Genomic DNA, 22,676 nt, shown 5'->3' with positions numbered 1-22,676 from the left:
TAAATACCAGTTGAATCTTCTTTTCAAAATACACCTTTTCCTTACACTGCCTTCTCCTAAGGGAGATAAATGAAGCACATTGCTTCTACTTCTCAGGTAGCTTCACAGGACCTACCCGTGTGTTAGCCGTAAAGAAGCCGAATGAATAAAGGTGAAAGAAAACGCAGATGACGCAGGGTTGCTAAGCAGAGTTCCTGCAAGTCAACAGGATACGGTGACACCTTTCTTCCAATATTTGGTGATGGTTGAGTCCCGCACTCGTGTCCGACTCTTTGTGACCTCATGGGCTGTGTAGCCTGCCAGGTTCCCCTGTCCATGGACTTCTCCCTGCAAGAATACTGGAGTGGGTTGCCATGTCCTCCTCCAGGGGATCTTCCCAACTCAGGGATCAAATCTAGGTCTCCTGCACTGCAGGCAGATTTTTTACCCTGAGCCACCAGGGAAGCCCCTTCTTCCCTTATTGCCTGGGAACAAACTTGCAAGAGGAGGTGACTACCAAGGACCCTTGGAGATGTGTATGCGTTGCTAACAAAATTCTCAAATCTGCCGTCTTTTTTTATCTTTAACTGGACCCTGAGGTGCAAACTCTATGCCTGTTTGGCAGATCAACACATAGAAATTAAGTGAACTGCTGAAGGGCACTTGACCTTCCCTTGGCCAGTGGAGGAGAAACATCAAGCCCCCGTCCCCCGATGCCATTTTGGTCCCTGGCTCCTGGGTACCTCCTTCTTATTTAGATGCATGCGTTGCAAGTTAGGCGATTCCCTGGTGGCTCAGACAGTAAAGAATCTGCCTGCAGTGCAGGAGACCCGGGTTCGATCCCTGGGTTGGGAAGATGCCCTGGAGAAGGGAATGGCAACCCACTCCTGTATTCTTATCTGGAGAACCCCATGGACAGAGGAGCCTGGTGGGCTACAGTCCATGGGGTCACAGAGTCGGACATGACTGAGACTAAGTCATGACTGAGTCTGTGCTTAGCAGACTAAGCACAGACTGCTTATACTAATCATGTGGTGTATCATGTAAGAAAGTCAATTTCTGGGGCTTCTTTGTAGAAATACTGGTATTATGTGGTTCCGACATTTCTCTTACTGTAAATGAGTATAAAAGCCTGTTAAGGTAAAAGAGAAAAGTAAATAGAAGGTACCCTACGACTTTTGGTATAAACAAGAATCCAGCCATTTTAGCCGGATCGCCTGGCTCCCATGTGAATACTCTTTTCTACTGAGTTATTTTTGCCATAATTCCAAGAGTCCAAAACTCCCGTGAAGAAAAAAGTGCATGCTTTCACTTTCATGACCCACCATGGAAGGTCACCTTTCCTCTATATTGTGGACACCAAACACCCATAAGATAGCGTAATTGTGATGTTGCAGACCGTTTATTCAGCATCAGAGTAGTGCAAATTGTCCATTTCTCTCATAAGCCTAATACTGGAATGATATCCCCAGGGACTATTTTGAACAATAACAGTCATCCACTATCTTTCGATATTTTCACGTGGACCCTTTTCAAAGTCTTTATTGAATTTGTTACCATATTGCTGCTGCTGTCTATGTTCTGGTTTTCTGGCCAGGGGACATGCGGGATCTTATCTCCTCAACCAGAGATCCAACCTGCACCCTGCACATTGGAAGGCCAAGTCTTAACCATCAGGCTCCCAAGGGAAGTCCTGGCTATCTTTTCTATAAAGGGAATTTTCATCTGTTTTGCTAGCACACCCAGATCAGCCAATGCTCGCATCCTTTTGCACATCCTCTTTGTAGACAAGATACAGATTACTACTTTTCCTGTTACCCTGATAATCGATGCAAAATGCAGAATTTTAGCTCTCCACATTACATAGTATCTTATATAAGTCCCCCCATGGACAGAGACACATCTGAGAACATGACTGAGTACCTATTTCTGCTGGTACATTGGACACATTTAAATGCGACTGAAAAGCAGTTTGGAAGAACAAGATGAAATCTTATTATGTGATGGGTAGCATTTAGGTCTAGAATAAAAACGGGGCTCCACGTTGTCAAAGTTGACCCTGCGAGTGTGTGTACTCAGTCATGTCCGACTCTTCTGCCACCCCATGGACTGTAAGGGATACCCCAGGGACGTATACTGGAAGGAAACTGCCTTTTCCTTCTCCAGGGGATTTTCCTGATGCAGGGATCGAACCCAAGTCCCAGGAATCTTTTCTGCCTCCTGCATTGGCAGGCGGATTCTTTACCAATAGCGCCACCTGGGAAGCCCCAAAAGTTGACCATGTGAAAGTGAAAGTTGCTCACTCGTGTCCGACTCTTTGCAACCCCATGGAATTCTCTAGGCCAGAATACTGGAGTGGGTAGCCGTTCCCTTCTCCAGGGGATCTTCCCAACCCAGGGATCAAACCCAGGTCTCCCACAAAAACATGACCGAGGACCGTATTTCTGCTGGTACATTGGACACATTTGTCCAATTGCAGGCACATTCTTTACCAGCTGAGCCACAAGGGAAGCCATAGGTCCTGTTAAATTCTTATCCTGTTAGAATCAAGCTGGCTCATAGAAATTTGAGTAGCAGACGTAGTCAGGGAAAACACTGCATATAAATACAGCAGAGATATTAAAGGTGGAAATATATTTCCTAAATGGCAGCATTAAACAAGGGTAGGTTTTTGCCCAGAACGTGGGATCAGGTCTCAGTCCCCGTCTACATCGTTCTTCCAATAATGTGAGAGGCACAGAAGGGCTTTTAAAACAGACCTATGGAAATGGAGATTTCAGGACAATCAGATAATGGTTTCTGACACCGAGTAAGTCTACTTTGGCCACCTGACCCCAAGAGCTGATTCCCTGGAAAAGACCCTGATGCTGAGAAAGACTGAAGGCAAAAGGCTGAGATGGTTGGATGGCATCACCGACTCAATGGACATGAGTTTGGGTAAACTCCGGGAGATGGTGAAGGACAGGGAGGCCTGGTGTGCTGCAGTCCATGGGGTCGCAAAGAGTCAGATACGACTGAGCAACTCAACAACAACTACAAAGTCTGGGGAAATGGGGTTCCTCCTACAGTCCCATTAGGATGACTCCAGTGTACTGGGGTTCATGGGGTTTTTATAATGCATACTCCACAAAGCACCTACTGAGGCATCATAGGTAGGTGGCAGCTATAGAAGTGTCTTTGGCTGTGAACAGGTATCTCTCTGCTTTCATAACATTCAACCTTTCCAAAGGTGGTTTCAGAAGGTGTCCAGCAAACATGTTGCAGGCGCATAGCTTCCTGTCATATGTTATAAATTATTTACAACGTTTCCTCGTGTGTCTCCTTAGACCTTGCAACATTCCCAAGCCAAATTTCATCTTCTATCTTCACTCTTTCCGGCGAAAGGCAAGGATCGCTGGCATTTTAAAACGTCATTTCAGCAAAAGTGAGATTGAGAATGTTTAATGACCCCAAATGAACCTCCAATTTTGCATAAAATGGCAGGGAAAATCGATAAAAATTGTGTTTTCAGATCAACCTATGTTCTACAAAACTCGATACGCATGCGCAAGGCACCCACAGTATGTGCACCAGGGTGAGGGTTATGACTACATGAAAAGCATTTTGAAGTGTAAAGCTATCAGTTTTCTCAAGGTACAGAGACATGATAGTGATCTTCTTCTTTTTTTTTTTAGAGTTTTTCTTCTTTTCTTCAGGGTTTCCCTGGTGGCTCAGATGGTAAAGAATCTGTCTGCAATGCAGGAGATCTTGGTTCAGTCCCTGGGTCTGAGAAGATCCCCTGAAGGAGGGCATGGCAACCCACTCCAGTGTTCTTGCCTGGAGAATCCCACAGACAGAGGAGCTTGGTGGGCTACGGTCCATGGGGTCATGAAGAATCGGACATGACTTAGCATGCACATATGTTATATAAGTCCTGTGCACCTCTCATTTGGCAAATAACCTGAGTCCAACCCGTGGAAAAACTTCAGAGCTCGAATACAGCATTCACAATCTTTGCTGCCTTCCTGTCTCTGATAATTAGCTAATGTCATCACGACATCCATGAACTTGAGTTAAAAGTCCAAGCTGCATTCCTTTACTGGTGAAGAGCCTGGGCTATGGACTCACCATCTTCCTTTGAATCTAAGTTTTGCTGCTGCCTCGTCGCTTAACCTTCCTGATTCTCAACACCTCTAGTTTTAAAACAGAAATACTCTAGGTGCCTGGCCCCTTAGGCCTCTTGAGGATGCTAACACATCATTGACAGGGGATGGTTTGTGCAGAAACTAATTCCTGTGGCTGGCGATTTGTTACGTAAGTGAATACTGAAATGTCTCTGGCCAATAGCTTTCAGGTAACAAAAGATATGTTAGTATGTCTCCGGTCAATTAGTTGTTAAGATAAACAACGGCCAGGTGCAAGGCAAAGTGTGTTAGTCATTCAATCGTGTCCAACTCTTTGTGACCCTCGAGGACTTTAGACTGCCAGGCTCCTCTGTGCCTGGAATTCTCCAGGCAGGAATACTGGAGTGGGTTGCCGTTCCCTTCTCCAGAAGAGCTTCCTGACCCAGGGATCGAACTCAGGTCTCCTGAAATACAGGCAGATTCTTTACCATCTGAGCCACCTGGGAAGGCCTGGTGCATGGGAAGGCTGGACAAATTTGCTCTGATAGTACGACAGTAATCTTTCACCTCTTGAGTTGTATTCAAATAAACTTCTTGCTGTTGGACATATACTCAAAGGAGGCTCTTTGTTGGAAAGTTTTTTAAGACATGAAAAACCCAGCAACGTAAGAAACTGAGGTCAAAGTAATAAAGCCAAATGTTTCATCTCAAGAAATACCCTCTTGTTACCAATTTCACCGTTCGGAGCACCCGTGTTCAGCGTTAGGCCAGGAGAAATGTCCCTGTTGGGGACACAAAACTTGTTCCCCAGGACAAACCACAAGAAATCGGTCCATAACCGATTGAATTTACCATGGATCGTCTACATCAAATGTAGCACTTAGCTCTGAAAGCCAGAAAGACGTCTGAAACTGGGAAAATAAATACGACAGGCCACCTCCAAAAAAAGAATGGACGCGTAATTATTTGCACAAAGCATTAGAAAATACTGTGATATTTTATTATTAAAAATGCTGCTGAAAAGTTTATACATATGTGTCCAGCCATATATATCTTCTATCATTACTTAAGGCAAAATGAAAAACAAAATCGCAAAATAATAATCCAAGAAACCATTAAACCCTGCGTGCCAGTGAAGTTCAAGAATAAAAGCCTAGGAAAGTTTTTTTTTTTTAACTTATTTTTTTTTCTCCTTTTTCTCTTTTTTATAGATAGCAAGTATATTTTATTCTCATAGAACTCTATGAAGATTCTATAACTTCTTTCCATGTAGAAATAAGATATCATTTAAGGTGTATTAAATTGCTTTTGATCATAACCCTTTGTAAAAGCTAAAGTTATTCACTTAACAAGAACTCCTTTTTTTTTTTTCCTTATCCAAATGTCACAAGCCTGATACATTACTGTGCATATTGCTAGCAGAAGACGATTGGAAATACTAAACAAATACTGGAATTCACATTACAAACATACCTGTCCCACACGGCTGTCAAGTGCCACCTCCTCTGTAGTTTCCTGGACAGCCTATTTGTCGTAGCTTAGCTGGGGTAATAAATACATAGCTTGCAGAAATGGTCTCACAGGAGCTTTAAAACAGGATGAACAAAAACCTTACCCAAGACACCTCTTGGCTGCAGGAGTGTGAGCTTCACTCTGTGCAAAGTTGGGATTACATTTCACGGACGTCTATACACAGACTCACTCTTAAAATCTGAACCAAGATGAACAGCAGAATTTACTGGGAGATCTGTCTGCATTGACTTCCTAAGAACTCTGTTTTTCCGGGGTCGGGGGCTGGGGCATTTTCAAAGACTTTGAAAAAGTACTGCTACAGTTTTAGTCTAGGGGTTCCAGTAATCAAAGGTTGTACCAAGGGACAAGGAATCTGGACTGTCTTTGTTGACAATATGCACCTTAGCTTGGATGCCCCGAGACACCATCTTTGGCTACTATTTCCTGGCGCGGCAATAGATTTTTGAAAGCCAAAACGTCAAGTCACCGTGGTTGCTACTGTTTTCCTTCGACTTGGCGACACCTGCAAGATATCCCTTAAGGAAAGCTAAGAGGACATGAGAAAAATGACTCGGTGTCAGAGGCGCCAAGATTCTCATCCCCACCTTGCCAGTGAAGAATGGCTGAATATTTCCGTGCGTTATCTTGACAGTGAAGCCATTCTCTAACTTCCTGGAAAACCCACACAAAGCGCTTGGAGTGTCCTGTCCCTTCCTCGGCTTCCTCTCTGTGATGCTCACGGATCGGTGACGGATACACAAAATGCACAAAAGATAATCGTTTCAGACAAGCGTGTGTTTTACCCCATAAATGATAGAAAGAATTTTAAAAAACAAAACAAAACCCCTGCTTACTGATAAATAAGGGGCTTGACTGCTTCCACCAGAAAGGAAAGACGCATGCCCCCTCCTTCGATCTGATTAGCTAAGCTGAACAGGTATTTCTGCAGCTGCTGGGGAACACAGAGCTGTATTGAATCAGCAGACCTCGGGCCCACCAAACACAAGCTTTCTTTCTCCCTTTTGGCAGGACCCTGGATGTGGGAAGCGACTCTTCCTTAACGTATTCAAAGAGCCACAACTACAGAACCAGACTTGTATTCTGTTCCCCGCCCCCTCCCCTCCCGGGCCCTGCCATTTCTCTGCATGCGCACGATTTGTAATTCGACCAGCTTTCAAATAGACTCCACGCTGGGGATCCTTCTTTGGGGTGGGGGTGGGGTTGCAACTTCATGAAGCCTTAACAACACAGAAATAAAAGTTTGCCTAAAACCAAAAACCAAAAACCAACAGTCTCCTAAGAATGCCGTCGCATGCACTTTCCAGCCCAAAAACAAGAAAATGGGGAGAGAGCCCGGTCACACAGACGGTCCGAGTCCGCCGTGTGACAACCATATCCTGCTACAAATGAAATGAGTTAGAAAACCCCATGTCTGTTGATCACAAGGAATTAAGAAGAAGCCCCCCTTTGTCTTGGAGGGAACAGAGGTGATATGACTAATGTATATACCGATTTATATACACACAGACCTCAATGGAGAGCACAACCTTGCTAAAAGCTCTTTCAAACTGAAAACACCAATAAAAGCACTTTTTTTGTTTGTTTTGTTTTCTTTTTCTCTCCGTGTGTTTGTTTAAACTCACAGCTATATACATTTTCTTTTTTTTTTTTACAAAGTTTCTTAAATATAGTTCAGGCTGGCAAAACATCTCTTTGCACAGAACTCTAGGTATGTAACTGCATAGTCCGTTCGTTTATTTTAATGATAAAATTCTACTTTTCCTTCTTTTCTGGGTTACTGCTCCGTATGCTGGGTAAAAGCCCACAGACTCTTTTTGTTTGTTTGTTTTTCACTTAAGGAGAGCCATCTGTCGTGTGGCACATAAAGAACTTTATTTTTTTTCAACTGTGATTTAAAAAAAAAAAAAAAAATCTGTGTCCCTGGCTGAGTTCCCGAAGGGTGTCAGCCTCTACGGTCACGGTGGGAAACGCCCAGGTCCTCGAAACGTCGATGTCCTAGTCGCGCCAAAGTCGGCTTGGATGGTGGTGGGTCTTAAAAGCAGAACTGTAACAGCGAATGGATACGTTTCACATTTCGTAGGGTCGCAAGTTGATCTCGTGGTACCGGGAAATGCCAGGCGGGAAGGTCTGCAAAGACACAACGGTTGCCCTTTTGGGGATTTTTTTTTTTTCATGTGTGTGTGAGTGTGTTTTAAGCCAGTGGGATGAAACACATTCCTGGTTTGGAGATGCTGCTTCTTTGCCCGTCTTGCAGTCGCAGGGGGTGGGCGAGGGGGCGGGGCGGGGATCGGAAGGGCTGCAGAGCTATACTCTGGTGGTGGAGTGTCCGTGGGGTATGTTTGTGCTGCTCTGGCCTCCGCTGAAGCTGTTGAACGTGTGCAGCGGCTGCATGCCCGTGAGCGTGTTGGGGATCATGGTGATGGTGTTGGGGGTCATGAGTGGGATGTCGTCGGGGGACCTGCGGAGCGTGAGCGTGTAGTCCGGCGGGCAGGTGAGCCTCAGCGTGTCGTGGGCCTGCAGCGACTCGCACTCGTGGTCATGTTCCAGCTGCTTCATCTGCAGGGACATGATCTCCTCATTCTGGATGTGCGCGATGTCGTTGGCGGCGCTCCTCTGCGGGCTGGGGCGCCGGTGGGTCTCGTGGCGCCTCTTGTCCTTCTTGTAGTAGAGCGCTGCGAAGGCCAGGATGTTCAGGAACAGCAGCGACGCCCCCACGGCGATGGTGACGCTCAGCTCGGTGGAGTAATCCCGTTTGGTCTCGATGAGGACGGTGGTGTCCTCGGGCCCCGTCTTGTGAGGGTCCTTGGCGTGCTTGGGGTTGCTGTTGGCTGGGGTGATGGCCGGGCGTTTGGTCGTGGGCCAGATCTTGGAGGGCGACCGCCGGGTCCCGTACGGAAAGGAGGTCATGTCCGGAGGGGGGACCTTGGTGGTCGTGGACACGTACTGGAATATCTCGTTCAAGTTGTGCAGATGGGGCACCAGTTCCAGCCAGAAGGCCACTTTGGTGGCTCGGTAATGATCCCTCACGCGGGGCTTCAAGCCGATGTGCAGATACAGCTGGTCTTTGGGGTTATACTTGGACCAGGCCACTTCCTCGAAGCGGTTGGGTTTTGTGTGAATGAACTTGGTGTCCTGCGGAACAGGCTGATTGGGGTCACTGAGGACAGAAGGGAGAGAGAAAAGAGAGAAAAAAAAACAAAAAAGGTCACACTCTTCTGCATGTCACAAGTCAATTTTAATCAAGCGAAACGAAAGGACAGTCAGATCATCTCATGTGTTTATTGATATGCACAAAGGACCAAAGTGGTAACCAGTACACTGGTTTAATCCAGACATGCCTACCGTTCTGCATTGTCGATAAAAAAATCCCCTCTCACCTTAACCTTTAAAATAAGTCCCAATGAACATATGATACCTTTTCTGTAACATTTCTATATTTTTAATGCATCCACTTGTCTTCCAAGGTCAAGGAGGAAAATTCGGCAATTTTTCAGGAAGAAAACAAACGTGTGTCTTGGAAATGTTTCAGCATTTCAAATTTAAACTATTTTTGTTGGAAAATGTTCAGCATTTCAGGCTGAACTACTTTTGGAGTCACTAACCTCAACAAAAGGGTTATCTGCCCCCGGAAGGGTGGTGGTGGTCGGGGGAAGCATCTGGCAATGTCTGTAGGTGTTTTTGGTTGTTATACATGAAGGATGGTGCCATGAATGAAGGTAGATACCACGATGACTGTCAAATATTCTCCAGGGCACAGGATAGCTCCCCCCCACCACAACAAAGAAATTTTTCATCTCAGATGTCAACAGTATTAAAGTTGAGAAATCCTGATTTAGAGACTGTTGTCCAAAATGTGTATATTCTCTTTTTTCCTCAAGAACTGCTTCTTAGGTAGATGGATATATACTGCAATTATAACAATTAAAATACATTAAAAATGCAAGAAAAAATCTGGCTTCTGTCATTACAAAATGTTAATAAATAGAAACATGCATCCACTGTTTGTGCTCTATTACAAATACGTATATAACTTGAAAACCTTTTGAAGACTGAGTCACGTTAAGATCAAATAACATTCCATTGATGTTGTAAGTTTGGCAAGACAGTGCTTTTACACATGCTGAAGTCAAGGATTTTAGGAGAAATACCACAAGATGCAGTAAATTGAGGGTTTTTATAGATTTCAAGTGTCCTCAGCAACAATGAACCTGACATCCCCTGTGATGTACATGAACGGCCACAGGCAGGACAATCATCAATATTGAAAGATCCTCCACAAAACACAGTACTTGAAACATGGTTGCCACCCAACTTTTTTTAAGGTAACAGAGAATCCTCTCAAAGATATATTCTAATTTCTTCCAATTTTTTTTTTTTTTTTTTTTGGCTTGGTAAAGTGACCTGTAAAACAGAATTTGTCTTTTAATGTTTGCTGGTTTGGAACATCTGACGTTGTACATGATAAAAGGTCACCTCGTGGACAGCATTGAACTCCAAGACGTGGTGTACAGACTTAACTTGCCCAGGTCTACTGCTGTGGGTGCCCTAATCTCTACCTTCCAGGCAACGCCTTCTTGGGAACACACTAACAAAGACGCTGCCTCTTTGCTTATGTGCCAGAAGCCTGGGGTACCAGAAGGTTCCACTGGAAGACCTAATGTCTGCAGACATTCCCAGGTGGTGTGCAGGCTTCAAATGATACACTTGACCCACAGATGCAGGTATTGCCACAGGAAGGGCTTTAGTCCCCAGTCTGAGGCTGTCAATATCACGATCATACAGTAAAGTCTGCCTCTCTCCCACTTTACAAGTTGGGAGATGTCGAGTAAATTCTTAAACCTCTCTTCAGTTCAGTTCAGTTTTGTTCAGTCACTCAGTCATGTCCGACTCTTCCCGACCCCATGAATTGCAGCACGCCAGGCCTCCCTGTCCATCATCAGCTCCCGGAGTTTACCCAAACCCATGTCCATTGAGTCAGTGATGCCATCCAACCATCTCATCCTCTGTCGACCCCTTCTCCTCCTGCCCCCAAGCCTTCCCAGCATCAGGGTCTTTTCCAATGAGTCAACTGTTTGCATGAGGTGGGCAAAGTATTGGAGTTTCAGCTTCAACATCAGTTCTTTCAATGAACACCCAGGACTGATCTCCTTTAGGATGGACTGGTTAGATCTCCTTGAAGTCCAAGGGACTCTCAAGAGTCTTCTCCAACACGACAGTTCAAAAGCATCAATTCTTCAGCCCTCAGCTTTCTTCACTGTCCAACTCTCACATCCATACATGACCACTGGAAAAACCATAGCCTTGACTAGACGGACCTTTGTTGGCAAAGTAATGTCTCCGCTTTTAAACATGCTATCTACGTTGGTCATAACCTTCCTTCCAAGCAGTAAGCGTCTTTTAATTTCATGGCTGCAATCACCATCTGCAGTGATTGTGGAGCCCCCCAAAATAAAGTCTGACACTGTTTCCACTGTTTCCCCATCTATTTCCCATGAAGTGATGGGACCAGATGCCATGATCTTAGTTTTCTGAACTTAGAGCTTAAAGCCAACTTTTTCACTCTCCTCTCTCACTTTCATCAAGAGGCTCTTTAGTTCTTCTTCACTTTCTGCCATAAGGGTGGTGTCGTCTGCATATCTGAGGTTATTGATATTTCTCCCGGCAATCTTGATTCCAGCTTGTGTTTCTTCCAGCCCAGTGTTTCTTATGATGTACTCTGCATATAAGTTAAATAAGCAGGGTGACAATATACAGCCTTGATGTACTCCTTTTCCTGTTTGGAACCAGTCTGTTGTTCCATGTCCAGTTCTAACTGTTGCTTCCTGATCTGCATACAGGATTCTAAAGAGACAGGTCAGATGGTCTGGTATTCCCATCTCTTTCAGAATTTTCCACAGTTTATTGTGATCCACACAGTCAAAGGCTTTGGCATAGTCAATAAAGCAGAAATAGATGTTTTTCTGGAACTCTCTTGCTTTTTCGATGATCCAGCAGATGTTGGCAATTTGATCTCTTGTTCCTCTGCCTTTTCTAAAACCAGCTTGAACATCTGAAAGTTCACAGTTCACGTATTGCTGAAGCCTGGCTTGGAGAATTTTGAGCATTACTCTACTAGCATGTGAGATGAGTGCAATTGTGCGGTAGTTTGAGCATTCTTTGGCATTGCCTTTCTTTGGGATTGGAAGGAAGACTGACCTTTTCCAGTCCTGTGGCCACTGCTGAGTTTTCTAGATTTGCTGGCATATCGAGTGCAGCACTTTCACAGCATCATCTTTAAGGATTTGAAATAGCTCAACTGGAATTCCATCACCTCCACCAGCTTTGTTTGTAGTGATGCTTTCTAAGGCCCACTTGACTTCACATTCCAGGATGTCTGGCTCTAGGTGAGTGATCACACCATCGTGATTATCTGGGTCATGAAGATCTTTTTTGTACAGTTCTTCTGTGTATTTTTGCCACCTCTTCTTAATATCTTCTGCTTCCGTTAGGTCCATACCGTTTCTGTCCTTTATCGAGCCCATGTTTGCATGAAATGTTCCCTTGGTATCTCTAATTTTCTTGAAGAGATCTCTAGTCTTTCCCAATCTGTTGTTTTTCTGTATTTCTTTGCATTGATAGCTGAGGAAGGCTTTCTTATCTCTCCTTGCTATTCTTTGGAACTCTGCATTCAGATGGGAATATCTTTCCCTTTCTCCTTTGCTTTCTGCTTCTCTTCTTTTCCCAGCTATCTGTAAGGCCTCCTCAGACAGCCGTTTTGCTTTTTTTGCATTTCTTTTCCATGGGGATGGTCTTGCTCCCTGTCTCCTGTACAATGTCAGGAACCTCTGTCCATAGTTCATCAGGCACTCTGTCTATCAGGTCTAGTCCCTTAAATCTATTTCTCACTTCCACTGTATAATCATAAGGGATTTGATTTAGATCATACCTGAATGGTCTAGTGGTTTTCCCTACTTTCTTCAATTTAAGTCTGAATTTGGCAATAAGGAATTCATGATCTGAGCCACAGTCTGTTCCCTTAGCCTGATCTATAAACTGGATACGAATATTGGGATTGGAATTAAGTGAGGAAGCTGTAATATTCCTGGTGTATAGAAAGAGCTCTTCGAGAAATCAGAATACCTACAAACTGGCAGGGAGAGGAGACTATAAATAATATACAGTATAAATATAAATAATATAATATAATAAATAATATCCACAGTATAAATCTTATGTGCTCAGTTGCTCAGCCGCGTCCAACCCTTTGCCACCCCATGGACTGTAGCCCACCAGGCTTCCCTTTCCATGGAATTTTTCAGACAAGAATCCTCGAATGAGTTGCCATTTCCTCCTCCAGAGGATCTTCCCGACCCAGGGATCAAACCCACATCTCTTCTGCATCCTGCCTTGGCAGGTGGGTTCTTTAACACTGCACCACCTGGGAAGCCCACAGATCTTATACTATATACTTTATATAGCATTTACTGCATAAAAGTATACTGTGTACTAGCATATATGGTACACTATATACTATACAAAGTACATGCTGCATAACGATACTGTTTATATGATACACTGTAAACTGTATATAGTATGTACTGTTTTAAAGCATATTGCATATATCATAGCATATATGCTACATTATATACTTCGTATAGTTTATGCTGTGTCAAAGTGTATTGTATACAACAGTTTATATGTGTTATATGGTATACTTTGTATATAGTATAGTGTATTTTTATATACTTATATAAAATTTTTCATACATATACTTATATAAAATATGAAGTGTATTTTGTATTATAGTATATATAGTATACTATGCACTGTGTATAGTACATACTATTACTATATGAAAATATACTGTATACCACAGTATTTACATATATACATATACAGTATATATATGGGCGTTCCTGGTGGCTCAGATGTTAAAGGATCTGCTGGTAATGAGGGAGACCCAGGTTCAATCCCTGGATCGGGAAGATACCCTGGAGAAGGGAATGGCAACTCACTCAAGTACTCTTGCCTGGGAAATCTCACGGACAGAGGAGCCTGGCGAGCTGCAGTCCACGGGGTCGCAAAGAGCCAGACATGACTGAGCGACTAACACTTCCACTTCACTTTCACTTACACCGTATACCACAGTATATGTGGTACTTTGTATACTTTGTATGTTTATCTTAGAGATGGTTATATAGCATCACTAACTCAGTGGACATGAATCTGAGCAAACTCTGGGAGATAGTGAAGGACAGGGAAGCCTGGTATGTTGCCATCCATGGGGCTGCAAAGAGTCAAACGTGACTTAGCAACCAAAGAACAACATAGTGTATACAGTATACACTGTACAAAAGGATACTATGTATCTCATAGCTTATATGGTTCACTCTATACTGTATATAATATATGCTGTATCACACTGTATATGTGTACTATACACTGTGTATAGTATATACAGTAGATATTGTATACTGTATACTGGGCTTCCCTGGTGGCTCAGACTGTAAAGAATCCACCTGCAGTGCAGGAGACAGAGGAGATGCAGGCTTAATTAATCCCTGGGTTGGGAAGATCCCCTGGAGAAGGGAATGGCAACCCACTCCAGTATTCTAGCCTGGAGAATCCCATGGACAGAGGAGACTGGAGGGCTATATTCCATGGGGTTGCAAAGAGTTGGGCATGACTGAGTGACTAACACTTTCCCTTTTTTCATACTGTATACTACAGTTCTTACCGCATACTATATATGTACACGTATAGATGGATAGATACGTATATGACCTACACATATGGTTACATATGTGGCATGCAAGATAAATAAATCACAAGTGCTGTGCTCCCATTAGTGACATGAAAAAATATAAAAAATATACTATAAGCCTTCTTATCCATGTGTTCACATATAACCGTTAATGTATTCTAAAGTAATCTGCGTTTGTGCTTTTATTTTTACATGTTCTAGAAAAATGTTGGATGCAATATAGCACCTCGTGTTTTCTTACTTGAGTCTTCTGAAATAAAGTGCTGGAAAATTCCTAGTTAATTGGACCTGCCGTGGAGACGTGTTTATAAAATAAAACTCAGAGGCTGAGAGTAAGAATTGATTTTTATTGTTCTAAAAGCAATGAAAGGGAGCAAGGATTCCTATTCCTTTTGAATTGATCTGATTTCACAGAATCAGGCCTTCCAGCTCTACTGACCTTTTATTAAAGAGAAGGCATCTAGGAAAGAGTGTTCGTGTTAGATATTTGGCTATTTTTTTTTTCTTTTGGCATTTGGTGTACATTTGAAAGGTAAGGAAAACATGTTTATCTTGTTCTCAGAGAATAAAGTATTTTGAAAATCCAGATAAGTACGCTTTAGCCCTGAAACAATCTGTTAAAGTTCTTGGCGATGCACCGTCAGAAGCCTTAAACGGAGATAAACTCAGGGCGCTTATGGAAGGAAACTCATCACTTTCCCATGTCAAACACTCCGAAGAAAGCAAGATCTTTACGTGGGATACCAGGGCCTTGTTTTTTAGACTTTCCTTCAGCACATGGTGTGGTTTAATTCCCACAGGCAAAACTAAAGATTAACACAATTAAGGAAAGAAAAAAAACAAACACATCTTCTTTCTAAAGGTCCATTTTCACCCGTCATATTTCACTGGCAGTATCACCTTGGCAGCTGACGGTTCAATGCGTTTTCGGGGTCTTATGGTTCATTTTATATGGGAGAGACGGGTAACACGATTTCTTTACAAACACCAATGACCCCTCTGACAGGCTCCTCTGGAGGTTGGTATGAGGTTTTCCTTACCCCTAAAAGAAGGTCCTGCTTGACTATTTTCCCTTAGACGTCTGAGAAGAAAATTACCCCGTACACCAAGAGTCATGTGATCGGTCCATCCTGTACCACAGGGAGCGACGGTCACTCACTGAGCTTAAAATGCTTCAGGACTATAAAGGCCTCTTTTACCACTGGACTTGGGCTGCAACTATTTCAAAGCCATCGTCTCTGTTTCTCGAGCTTTGCAAAGATTGCGCAAAAGCGGACGCAGAAATTGATCACACGATATGAGCAAAGTCAAGAGTAGAGATGCCATCTGAAAGCCAAAGCAAAGTATGTCATTGCACCCACTCGACCTATACCAGTATACTTAGACATATGGGAATATATGTTTGCCTTGCTTAAATCATATACATTGGCTTGTTGGCCAAGTGCCTTCCCAACTCTAAATTCCAAGAAGCTCTGAGTCTTCAAAGTAGAATACTTGAAAGTACCATTCACGGCCGTGACTTCTGTAGGGACTCTCATTCTGCCCTTTTTATCGTACACGCAGAAGCCAAATTGAATTGGTCCTTGATGGACCAACACCCGATTTCTAGTGACTGGTCAGGACCAACGTCATCCCGTCTAAAGAGGTGGGACTCCGTGACAAAGAGCGGAAATCTGTGTGATCATTCGCAAACCTTGGGATGAGCTTTAACCTTTCCTTGACAGTACTTCTCATGTATCACAGCTCTCCAAGGAGCCCCATTTCTAGCTTAATACTTAAAATGTTCTGGCGTCACTTTTTTTTTTTTCCAGCACTGTTTCGGTTGAGTCTTCTCACCTGGATGATTGAAACGGTCTCTTAGCAACGAGAGCATCCTCTTCCGTCCTCCCATCATCCTTCACCCTTCTCTCTCCCTCCATCCTTCCCTGCTTCCTTCTTCCTTCCCTCCTACCGTGCCTTCCATGGCTGCTACACACACCATCCCCACATTGGTTTTCTGTGCTTAACAAACAGCATGTGCCATAGCAGAAGTGTGTAGGTTTAAGCCTACAAGTAAGGCCAGTGCCATTAGTTGTGGTCAACTACAAAGCAGCCAAAGCGTTCAGTTCATCTCAGCAGAGGGATGAACAGCCGGGAACACGGGATGCTGGTAACAAGCTTCAGCAGATCCCAAGTTCCGCCCAGTGACCACATCGAAGCGTCCTCCAACTCAGCACAATCCTTTCTCCTTAGCCACGTGTTGAGACAGATATGCGACATGATATTCTTAGAACCACAAGCTTTCTCTACTCCCACGGGGAGCAGAGGATGGTACTCAAGTGTATTCAACCGAGTTCTGAGGGTCACTGCCTCAGACAAGGTGTGAGACCCCTCATGGCATCAGAGATGGTTCATCCATGGCTGCTCCCTGAGGGACATCAGATAAGGTGTGAGACCCTTCATGATACCAGAGATGGTTTATCCATGGCTGCTCCCTGAGGGACATCAGATAAGGTGTGAGACCCTTCATGACACCAGAGATGGTTTATCTATGGCTGCTCCCTGAGGGACATCAGATAAGGTGTGAGACCCCTCATGGCATCAGAGATGGTTTATCCCATGGCTGCTCCCTGAGGGACATCAGATAAGGTGTGAGGCCCTTCATGACACCAGAGATGGTTTACCCATGGCTGCTCCCTGAAGGACATCAGATAAGGTGTGAGACCCCTCATGGCATCAGAGATGGTTTATCCCATGGCTGCTCCCTGAGGGACATCAGATAAGGTGTGAGACCCCTCATGATACCAGAGATGGTTCATCCATGACTGCTCCCTGAGGGACATCAGATAAGGTGTGAGACCCCTCATGGCATCAGAGATGGTTTATCCCATGGCTGCTCCCTGAGGGACATCAGATAAGGTGTGAGACCCCTCAGGACATCAGAGATGGTTTATCCATGGCTGCTCCCTGAGGGACATCAGATAAGGTGTGAGACCCTTCATGATACCAGAGATGGTTTATCCATGGCTGCTCCCTGAGGGACATCAGATAAGGTGTGAGACCCTTCAAGATACCAGAGATGGTTTATCCATGGCTGCTCCCTGAGGGACATCAGATAAGGTGTGAGACCCCTCATGGCATCAGAGATGGTTCATCCATGACTGCTCCCTCAGTGACATCAGATAAGTTGTGAGACCCCTCAGGACATCAGAGATGGTTTATCCCATGGCTGCTCCCTGAGTGACATTAGATAAAAGTGTGAGACCCCTCAGGACATCAAAGATGGCTTATCCCATGCCTCTCCCTTATTGGAACCAGGGTTCACATTCTCCATAGCAAGACCTCTTTGGCAGCCCCCAAATAAAAAAACCTCTTCCACACATGGCTGCTCATGCCATTATCCTATTTTACGTAAACAGTTAAATAAATTGAAGTATTTTAGATAAATAACTAGTTGTATCATCCGTTGGCAAACACCTCAATAACCATCTCTGCCATCAGCTCAGTCTCCTGTTCTCTGGTTAACCAGACACCACTGAATAGTGGTCCTCCCCTGACTTACATCTGAAACTGCACATTTGCACTGTACGTCAGAGGAAGGTCTGAGTAACTTCCTTGGAAGACGACTTGAGTCACTCCGAAGGCCTTTCAAGCGAGTTGTGAAAACTCACCGCATTAACGTCTCCAAGGATGATCTCAGCCACGCTCCACGTGGACCTTGGGAGCAAAAATAGCTCCTGCTTGGATAAAGTCCAGATTCTTCAGACTGACATCCAAGGCCATCCATCAGTCTCACCTTGTTACCGCAGCCACAACGCTACCTGAAGTTTTGGACTCCGGTCAGAAGGCGGGGCTATTCCTCCAAGCTAGGTCCTTATTGCTTAGTCTTCTACATCAGCGACTTTAGTGTCTTTATGAAATCCCAAAGTGTCCTGAACACATGCCACGAACAGCCACAGGAGTAAACTAGAGGCTTGATGAAGCCCAAGTTACTTTGTATCCTCAAGAGAGAACTATATTCCTCAGATGAGCGGCTTGGACCACAGGCACCTGATCCAGTGATTTTAGAAAATGGAATTACAGCACCAAACACTACTCAACGCTTTACCCTGATATTCTGATTATAGTTAAAATACATCTAGAAGATGAAACAAATTCCCTCAAATAAACACTCTCAGTATATAGAAGTAATGCAATTTCCCTCAATGAATAAACAAACCAAAAAAAAAAAAAAAAAATCTTACATTAAAAAAAAAAAAGCACTCAACATTTCAAACTCTCCACATTTTCAATCCTAGCTTAGTCACCCACAGATTCTGGTTAAAGTACCCATTTGGTGCAAATATTTCTCTACCATCTCATGGCATTAATTAATTTCCTTTACCTTTTTCTTTCTTTTCCTTTTTTATAACAGTGAGAGAGAATTCATCTCAGAGCCTCTGGCAGGCGAGAACAGCTAATGAGAGTTTAATGGCTTTATTTGGATCTTTTAGTTTTCTTTAACGGCTCCGTTAAATGGGTGATGAATGATCCTAGCTTTCCATTTAAGAAAGTCATGTAAAAACTTTTTTTTTTTTCCCAAAACACATAAGAGAAATAGAAAGTGGGTGGCTCGCACAAAGGTGAGTCACGATGCTGTGTTTAGATATTAAGGAGTTACTATGGGTCAGGGTGTTGCCATGATGGACGGGCGTGGCCACAGTGTGAGGAATGTTTGTGTGAATGTTCTTTATGTCAAGGGAAGGCAAAACTTGCCAAGAGCAGCCACATATCTGAGTTCCCTGATATAACTGGGCATTCGTCCTGCCTTTAAAAGAGGTTATGCAGAGAAGTGCATCCCCATCAAATTAAGACATGCTTAAGCCTTAACCCCCAGGTCCTCGCAGGGTGGTGTTACTGGAAACAGAGTCATTGCAGATGTGCAGTCAGGCAAGGGAAAACGAGGTTATACCAGGACTTCACGGGTTAGGACTCTGTCTTTCCGCTGCAGAGGGCCCCGTTTCGATCCCTGGTCAGAGAATGAAGATTCTGCAAGCCAAGTGGTGTGGCCGAAAATTAAAAAGAAAAGATGAGGTCATACTGGAGCAGGGGTGGACTCCTAAACCCATATGATCGGTGACCGTATAAGAAGGTGGACATAATTTAAAAAAAGAATGGAACAATAGCATCTGTGGCAATGTGGGGCATGGACCTACCCTGGAGGTCATCATATGAAGTGAAGTAAGTCACAAACAGAAGGATACATACCATATGATATCAGTTATATGTGGAATCTAAAATATGACACAAATGAACTTAGCTAGGAACAAGCTCATAGACCCAAGAGGACAGACACGTGGTTGCCGAGGGGGAGGGGAAGTGGTGAAAAGGATGGGGTAGGAGTTTGGGATTAGCAGATACAAACCATTATATACAGGATGGATAACGCAGAGCTTAGGGAACTAGAGTCAGTATCCTGCGATAAACCAGAATAAGGGTTTCCCTGCCGGCTCAGTGCTAAAGAATCCGCCTGCCGATGCAGGAGATGCAGGTTTGATCCCTGGGTCAGGAAGATCCCCAAGAGGAGGAAACGGCCACCCACTCCAGTATTCTTGCCTGGAGAATCACATGAGCAGAGGAGCCTGGCCAACTACAGTCCATGGGGTCATAAAAGAGTCAGACAGGACTGAAGAGACTTAGCACACAGAAGATATATTGAGCACTTCCGTCAGCTAAAAAACTAGCTATACATGTGCTAAATGGGGAGGGCACGGCAACCCACTCCAGTATTCTTGCCTGGAGAATCTCAGGGACAGAGGACCCTGGCGGGCTACAATTCATAGAGTCACAAAGAATTGGACATGAATGACTAACTAAACACAAGAACAACACGAAAAACAGAATGAAAAAGAACAAGAAAAGCCAAGTGTATGTGTGTGTCTATATATATATATATTTATATAGAAAATTGCGAAAATTCTGAAAGAGATGGGAATACCAGACCATCTGACCTGTCTCTTGTGAAACCTGTATGCAGGTCAGGAAGCAACAGTTAGAATTGGACATGGAATAACAGACTGGTTCCAAATAGGAAAAAGAGTACGTCAAGGCTGTATATTGTCACCCTGCTTATTTAACTTATATGCAGAGTACATCATGAGAAACGTTGGGCTGGAAGAAACACAAGCTGGAATCAAGACTGCTGGGAGAAATATCAATAACCTCAGATATGCGGATGACACCACGCTTATGGCAGAAAGTGAAGAAGAACTAAAGAGCCTCTTGATGAAGGTGAGAGAGGAGAGTGAAAAAGTTGGCTTAAAGCTCAACATTCAGAAAACTAAGATCATGGCATCTAGTCCTATCACTTCATGGGAAATAGATGGGGAAACAGTGCAAACAGTGTCAGACTTTATTTTTGGGGGCTCCAAAATCACTGCTGATGGTGATTGCAGCCATGAAATTAAAAGACGCTTACTCCTTGGAAGGAAGGTTATGACCAACCTAGATAGCATATTTAAAAGCAGAGGCATTACTCTGCCAACAAAGGTCCGTCTAGTCAAGGCTATGGTTTTTCCAGTGGTCATGTATGGATGTGAGAGTTGGACTATAAAGAAAGCTGAGTGCCAAAGAATTGATGCTTTTGAACTCTGGTGTTGGAGAAGACTCTTGTGAGTCCCTTGGACTGCAAGGAGATCCAACCAGTCCATCCTAAAGGAGACCAGTCCTGGGTGTTCATTGGAAGGACTGATGCTGAAGCTGAAACTCCAATACTTTGGCCACCTGATGCGAAGAGTTGACTCATTAGAAAAGACCCTGATGCTGGGAAGGATTGGGGGCAGGAGGAGGAGGAGGGGACGACAGAGGATGAGATGGTTGGATGGCATCACCGACTTGATATACATGGGTTTGGGTGGACTCTGGGAGTTCATGATGGACAGGGAGTCCTGGCGTGCTGCGATTCATGGAGTCGCAAAGAGGCGGACACGACTGAGTGACTGAACTGAACTGAACTGAACTGATATATAAAATTGAATCACTTTGTTGTACAGCAGAAATTAACACAACATTATAAATGAACTATATTTCAATAAAAAGAAGAAGCCGGCCATGTGAAGACAGACATACTAGGAGAGGGCCATGTGATGAGAGGCACAGAGCTTGGAGAGACGTAGCTTTACGTCAGGCTGAACCAAACAGTGTCAGCAAACCACCAGGAGCTAAGAGTCATCACAGGAACCTCCCCCGACAGGTCTTGGATGGAGGTCAACCAGCCCCTTCCATGTGGACTTCAAGCCTTGAGAACTGTGCAACAATACACTTATGTTGTTGGAAGGCAGACAGGTTTTGGTACTGTGTTGCAACAGCTCCAAGGATCTAATAAACAAGGCTACGTAAAAACATCAACACTTGCTGACTTGACTCAAAGCATCTCCCCACGGAAGACAGATCCTCTCGGTGACAGAGGAGCATCTCTACCTGCGATGGCTGTGACCCTCCCTGTTTCCCCGCTGTCTTCCTGAGATCAAACTCATAAAATGGGAGCACTTGAAAGCGGGCCTTCACACATCACATTTGCTGCTCAGAAAAAACTCAAGTCTTTTCCTAGGAACTTAAAACTGATAAACCACTTCCCACCAGAGAATATTTGGAAACACTGTAAAGAAGGATGGGCTTCTCAGGTGACTCAGGGGGTAAAGAATCTGCCTGAGACACAGGAGACATGGGTTTGATCCCTGGATGGGGAAGATCCCCTGGAGAAGGGCATGGCAACCCACTCCAGCATTCTTGCCTGGAGAATCCCATGGACAGAGGAGCCTGGAGGGTTACAGTCCAGGGGGTCCCAAAATCTGCTAACCCTCTGAATGGCAACCCACTCCAGTATTTCTGCCTGGAGAATCCCATGGACAGAGAAGCCTGGTTGGTTACAGTCCAGGGGGTCCCAAAATCCGCTAACCCTCTGCACCTCCCCTCATCCCCTCACCAGGGCTGGGTGAAGCTGCAGTGTGGGGGCCTAATTCCGCTCCTAACCCACCCCCATCCCTCCCCCACTGCTGGTGGTCAACAGGAAGATTTAGCATCTTCATTTTAAATTCAGAACCAGGAGCTCAAGGTTAATGACAGAAACACACACAGGTAGAACACAAGGACACCTCATTATTTCCCACAATTAGGTCATTCAACAAGAGAGAAAATGAGAAGATTCCGTGATACTGGGAGCTGCTTGAGATGCTGGGGAGTGTTTTATCTCTCTGTTTGCAGAGACTCTGCTCCAGGGAACATGGGTGGAACCCACTGAGTATGTAACTCTTGCATATTTTCTGCTGCATTTAGCCAATGAGCTTTCTATATACGTACGT

At 44.3% G+C, this 22,676-nt stretch overlaps 1 protein-coding gene across 4 annotated transcripts in view; it reads right to left on the bottom strand.

The window, feature by feature from the left end:
* Positions 1 to 7,248: 7,248 nt before the first annotated feature.
* Positions 7,249 to 22,676, bottom strand: part of LOC145536932 (neuroligin-4, X-linked) — a 371,520-nt gene continuing 356,092 nt past the window's right edge. For all 4 annotated transcript variants that reach the window (XM_081567240.1, XM_081567242.1, XM_081567241.1 and 1 more), the window contains one exon: positions 7,249 to 8,772. In XM_081567240.1, coding sequence (XP_081423366.1) covers positions 7,920 to 8,772 — 853 coding nt within the window. In that variant the 3' untranslated portion in view covers positions 7,249 to 7,919. The remainder of the gene's footprint in view (positions 8,773 to 22,676) is intronic.

This window comes from Giraffa tippelskirchi, chromosome X (assembly GCF_054371585.1).
Source record: "Giraffa tippelskirchi isolate mGirTip1 chromosome X, T2T-mGirTip1v1.2.pri, whole genome shotgun sequence".
Classification (NCBI taxonomy): domain Eukaryota; kingdom Metazoa; phylum Chordata; class Mammalia; order Artiodactyla; family Giraffidae; genus Giraffa; species Giraffa tippelskirchi.
Note: the sequence above shows the minus strand (reverse complement) of the source record. Positions and strands in the feature narration are given on the sequence as shown.